Consider the following 6283-nt stretch of genomic DNA (forward strand, 5'->3'; position numbering starts at 1 on the left):
ACGACTGATCCGTGTAAAGGAAAGAATGAATGGGGCCATGTATCATGAGATTTTGAGTGAAAACCTCCTTCCATCAGCAAGGGCATTGAAGATGAAACGTGGCTGGGTCTTTCAGCATGACAATGATCCCAAACACACCGCCCGGGCAACGATGGAGTGGCTTCGTAAGAAGCATTTCAAGGTCCTGGAGTTGCCTAGCCAGTCTCCAGATCTCAACCCCATAGAAAATCTTTGGAGGGAGTTGAAAGTCCGTGTTGCCCAGCGACAGCCCCAAAACATCACTGCTCTAGAGGAGATCTGCATGGAGGAATGGGCCAAAATACCAGCAACAGTGTGTGAAAACCTTGTGAAGACTTACAGAAAACGTTTGACCTGTGTCATTGCCAACAAAGGGTATATAACAAAGTATTGAGAAACTTTTGTTATTGACCAAATACTTATTTTCCACCATCATTTGCAAATAAATTCATTAAAAATCCTACAACGTGATTATCAGGATTTTTTTTTCTCATTTTGTCTGTCATAGTTGACGTGTACCTATGATGAAAATTACAGGCCTCTCTCATCTTTTTAAGTGGGAGAACTTGCACACTTGGTGGCTGACTAAATACTTTTTTTCCCCACTGTACATACGGTATTACCGAGCGTAATTGGAGGCAATTATGTGGGACTTTGTCCAGACTGCAGGTTTATTGCTGCTATATTACAGGCAGTTATATGTGTTGGAGTGAGCACTTGTGTTGGAGCGATAATTATTTTCCCATCTATCTGAAAAATGACTAACTTAAACCACGAAACACAACACAGACAGAACACAGCTCTTTCAAGTTAGAGACTCATACTGTCATTGGCCAAAGCTTGTAAGAGTATTTTAGTCTGTAATTCACACTGAATGTAACTGAATCAGTGAAGTTAAACAATAGAGAAACAATAGAGAAACAGCACGATATTCCGTTTTGGATTGCTAGGCTAAGATTGTTTTGCAGATTTGTTATCAATATGGTTCAAACTACAAAGTAATGCCCACAAACTGTTGTTTCACTGGCATTATTTCTTAACTAATGATTTATCAAAGCATGACAAAGGTCTGTGTGACCATATACCAATAAAAATCCGCTGCTGGGATTTATATGAATGCTGACCTATCATCAAAGTAAGTAAAATCGAAAGTTAATGTTTGACATTGAAAGAGGGCTTAACAGAACATAGACGCCACTTCAGGGTGTGAACATTACAGAAAGAAGTCCCCTGAACAACTGGAATAGCCACATTTATTTATTTATCTTATTTATTATTGTACTTTATTTAGTAAAAAAGTAAAATAAAGTAAAGTGTATTTTCTAGTGAGACTTGCATAGGAAGGATTTTCTTTGCAAATCGAAGGACACTAGGATACTACCAGCACCGTGACAGAGAAAATGGCAGACAGATCACTCCTAGATCGTTTCCTGTGCTGTCATATTTGTTCAGAGACTTTCAGAGAGCCTGTTTCTCTGGGCTGCAACCACAGCTTCTGTTCCAGCTGCCTGGACAATTTCTGGGATCAGAATAAAAACAAGAACTGTCCGGTTTGTAAGAGGAAATCTTCTAAGGGCTTAGGAATTAACTATTCACTGAAAGAGCTAGCTGACTCGCATGCAGGAAGAGAGAAAGCAGGGGAGTCCAGGGAACGGAAGAATGATAGTGATTCAAAGGATGACAGAGAGATCATTTGTAGTAAACATACAGATGAACCTAAGTGGTTCTGTGAGGTGGAGCAGAGAGCTGTTTGTCACGAATGTGAGTCTCCTGATGGTCACGGACACACAGTCATTCCCTTACAACAGGCAGTGAAAGACCTGAAGGAAAAAATAACATCTGATTTAGAGTCACTGCAGAACAAGCGGACCAAATGTGAAGACATAGAGGAGACATACAATGAAATAGTGCAATACTCCAAGAAGCAGCTGGGAGCGACAGAGAGACAGATCAGGGGGGAGTTTGAGATGCTTCACCAGTTCCTGAGAGAGGAAGAGAAGGTCAGACTGGCTGCACTGAGGGAGGAAGAGGAGGAAAAGGGGAAGATGATCGCCAGAGAGATGAAGAACATTCAGGACCAGATCACTTCTCTTACACAAAGCATCACTGCTGTGAAACATGAGCTGCAGAAACAGGATGTACCATTTCTCAAGAGCTACCAACACATCCAGACAAGCCTTAATGCCCAGTGCACACTGTTGGATTCAGAGATGGTCTCAGGAGCGCTGATAGACGTGGCCAAACACCTGGGCAACCTGAAGTTCAGAGTCTGGGAGAAGATGCAAGAGATCGTCAAGTACACTCCTGTGATTCTGGATCCCAACACTGCTGAATGTAGGCTCTCTCTGTCTGAAGAGCTCACCAGTGTGAGACATTTAGGCAAAAGGCAGCAGCTCCCTGACAACCCAGAGAGGAACACAGAGTTTGCCCAGGTTCTGGGTTCTGAGGGGTTCAGCTCAGGAAAACACTGCTGGGAGGTGGAGGTGGGGGACCACCCTCACTGGTATGTAGGCGTGGCCGAGGAGTCAATCAACAGGAAGGGGAAGGCATTTGTAACCCCTGGGTATGGAGTGTGGGATATACAGCTGAGGGATCATGAGTATAATGCAGGAGGTAAGACTCTTTCCCTGGAGAGGAGTCCCCAGAGGATCAGAGTGCAGCTGGACTACGACAGAGGGGAGGTGTCCTTCTACGATCACGAAGACATGACACACATCTACACTCATAAACACACATTTACTAAGAAACTGTATCCCTACTTCTCTAATGGAAAGGCTGGGGATGCTGACAACCGTGATATACAGATCTGCCAATCAGAGGTGTCTCTGACAGTGAAGTCATAACAATGAGGTGTGTGTGTGTGTGTGTGTGTGAGAGAGAGAGAGAGCGTTTTGAAAGGGGTGGTGGTGGGGAAGGGTATTAGACCCATTTCAGAGAGCTTAGTGTTGTGGTTTATGATTAACCATTTGTTAATGTGATTGATGATCAGAAACTGTGTTTCTATTTCTTTCTCAGATAAGAGAGATTCAACTGCTCACATACACCAAGATAATCACAGATGAATGTTGTTAGGGTTGTGCCTGAGGTCTCATGCTGGGTTTGTTGAAATGATTGGTGTCTATGACTTTTTTATATGGGGATTCATAGAAATTGATACGTTTGTTCAGAGACCTGTGCCTCTGTCATCTCTACAGCCTGATGTCACCAGATAGATTTCCTCCTGAGATGTGGCTGAATATGACTAAGGGGACAAAGGCCAAGTCCCTAAACACTGTGATGAGTTAAAGTTTAACTATCAGAGTAATATAACAGAGTATGTGTGTTTATAGTCAGATGATGTCATATCTAAGAGAGGAGCTGAGATTGTATCTTTGAGGTTTGCTTTGTGCAAATGATTTTCACTCTTTGGCTTTTGTTTGTTATTTCAATTACCTTTTCATTGCAGACATGACTTTAAATCATCCTCCCAAATGAGATTGTACAGTATAAGGTGATAGCCGTTAAGATCTTTTAAAATAAATATAGATGTTTAAATGGTAGCCTTATGCTTATTCTGTATATGCTTTGCTAATCACTCTGTATCAAATGTGACCTCTTCTGATTTGAATAATATTCAGGATGTCTTTGACCAATAAATATTAAGAATAAAAACGAAAGAGAAAAGTGTTTTTTTATTTAAATTCTCATTTGATTGGTAATACAGATCTGGCAACTTAATGTGACCCCTTTTGTCACAGGAGTAAATTAATCCTTCAGCATCAGGATCTGAATGGGCCATCACCTTCCTGTAGGAAACGGATGGCCTCCATTTGAATGTACAGTATCTCACAAAAGTGAGTACACCCCTCACATTTTTGTAAATATTTTAGTATATCTTTTCATGTGACAACCCTGAAGAAATTACACTTTGCTACAATGTAGAGTAGTGAATGTACAGCTTGTATAACAGTGTCCATTTGCTGTCCCCTCAAAATAACTCAACACACAGCCATTAATGTCTAAACCGCTGGCAACAAAAGTGAGTACACCCCTTGGGTGTACACAAATTGGGCCCAATTAGCCATTTTCCCTCCCCGGTGTCATGTGACTCGTTAGTGTTACAAGGTCTCAGGTGTGAATGGGGAGCAGGTGTGTTAAATTTGTTGTCATCGCTCTCACACTCCCTCATACTGGTCACTGGAAGTTCAACATGGCACCTCATGGCAAAGAACTCTCTGAGGATCTGAAAAAAATAATTGTTGCTCTACATAAAGATGGCCTGGGCTATAAGAAGATTGCCAAGACCCTGAAACTGAGCTGCAGCACAGTGGCCAAGACCATACAGCGGTTTAACAGGACAGGTTCCACTCAGAACAGGCCTCGCCTGTCACGATTTAACTAGATATGAACCCAAATGCAGACAACTACACCGAGCCAGAGAAGGTTTATTTACAAAAGTTCAATTTGTCCAGGTTTCCAATAATAGGGGAAGAGCAAGTCCAGGTTAACAGGGAGGGTAACAGATCCAGGTTCAGAGCAGGAGTGGTACCGTAACGTCCTAGTGTCCGTGGTGAGTCCAAAAGGAAGGTCCGGTAGTGGTAAGCAGGATGGTGGTGGCAGGAGTGAAGCGGAGGCAGGAGTCAGGTTCCAATAATCTGTGGCACAGGAGAAAAGTAACTAGAACAGGCCAAAAACACAAAGGGCGAAAACAAGCAGGTTGAGTCAACAGCGAAACTAACATGGTAGTCTTGACTATGATCTGACGATGAGTGGCAAGTTTGACCGGGTCTTAAAGGCTGAGGTGATTATGGTGAATGAGCTGCAGCTGGAACCCTGACTCCCGCACACCAGACTTCACTCCTGCAATCAAGGACAGACAGAGGGGAGGGAGAGAGCAGAGATAGAGCTACCTAGCAGCAGTAGGCCTAACAGTACCCCCCCCTCTACGGACGCCACCTGGCGGCCGACAGGGTTTATCGGGATGTAACCTATGAAATTCATGGACCAGAGCAGGATCCACAATGAAGCTCCTGGGCACCCAGGATCGTTCCTCAGGACCATAACCCTCCCAATCCACCAGGTACTGGAAACCACGACCCCGGCGGCGAACATCCAGAAGTCGCCGGACAGTGTAGACAGGACCCCCACCCACGATCCTGGGCGGAGGAGGGGACGAGAGGGCGGGCACAGAGGGCTAACAGACACAGGCTTAATCTGTGAAACATGAAAAGTGGAATGAACCCGTAGGGAGGCAGGAAGCTGTAGCTTAACTGCGCAGGGGTTAACAATAGACAGTATCTTGAACGGTCCTATAAAATGCGGCGCCATCTTCTTAGACTCCACTTTCAATGGAAGATCACGTGACTTAAGCCATACCTCTTGACCAGGAGAGTAACCGGGAGCCTGGGACCGGTGACGGTTGGCTTGCCTCTGCATGTATGACGAAGCTCGGGACAGAGCTACCCTGGCCTTCCTCCAGACCTTGAAGCAGCGGCGCATGTGGGACTGCACCGAGGGTACTGCCAGTTCCCTCTCTTGAGAAGGGAACAGGGGAGGTTGATAACCCAGAGCACACAGAAAGGGAGACAAACCAGAGGAAGCGTTAGTCAAGGTGTTATGAGCATATTCCACCCAGGGGAGCATGGAGCTCCATGACCCAGGGTTAGACCCTGTGACACAGCGGAGAGCGGTCTCCATCTCCTGGTTCGCTCTCTCGGCTTGCCCGTTGGTCTGGGGATGATATCCCCAGGACAGGCTGGATGTGATGCCCAAAGCTTTACAGAACGCCTTCCATACCTGGGAGACAAACTGGGGACCCCTGTCAGAGACAATATCAGAGGGTAAACCATGAGAGCGGAACACATGTTCAACCAAAATATCAGCCGTCTCTCTGGCCGTGGGCAGTTTAGGTAGAGCCAAAAAATGAGCGAACTTAGAAAACGATAAATCACAGTAAAAATGACAGTCTTTCCGGGCGAGGGGGGAAGTCCAGTGACAAAATCCATGGCAATGTGCGACCAGGGCCGGCTGGGTATTGGCAGAGGTCGTAGATGACCAGCGCTGGCCTGGGTGGAGTTTTTACTTCGTGCACATACCGTACAAGCAGCAATGAAGGCTCGAGTGTCCGCCTCCATCCTGGGCCACCAGAACTTCCGTCGCACAAAGTCAAGGGTCCGCGTAACTCCAGGGTGACAGGTAAGGGGAGACGAGTGAGCCCACTGAAGTACCTGGGAGCGAACAGCCTCAGGGACAAACAACCGGTTAGGAGGACCCCTCCCAGGGTCAG

The 6283-nt window shown here is 45.5% G+C and overlaps 1 protein-coding gene across 1 annotated transcript; it reads left to right on the forward strand.

Annotated features, from left to right (window-relative positions):
- Window positions 1-1242: 1242 nt before the first annotated feature.
- Window positions 1243-3629, forward strand: LOC121584250 (nuclear factor 7, brain). The gene has a single exon (XM_041900082.1). It carries the CDS (start codon window positions 1419-1421, stop codon window positions 2859-2861), a length of 1443 nt encoding a protein of 480 aa, XP_041756016.1. The 5' UTR covers window positions 1243-1418; the 3' UTR covers window positions 2862-3629.
- Window positions 3630-6283: the final 2654 nt, after the last annotated feature.

Source organism: Coregonus clupeaformis, chromosome 16 (genome assembly GCF_020615455.1).
Source record: "Coregonus clupeaformis isolate EN_2021a chromosome 16, ASM2061545v1, whole genome shotgun sequence".
Classification (NCBI taxonomy): Eukaryota; Metazoa; Chordata; class Actinopteri; order Salmoniformes; family Salmonidae; genus Coregonus; species Coregonus clupeaformis.

Coding starts and splice junctions, on each gene's coding strand:
- LOC121584250 (XM_041900082.1), top strand. CDS start 1,419: ATGGCAGACAGATCACTCCTAGATCGTTTCCTGTGCTGTCATATTTGT.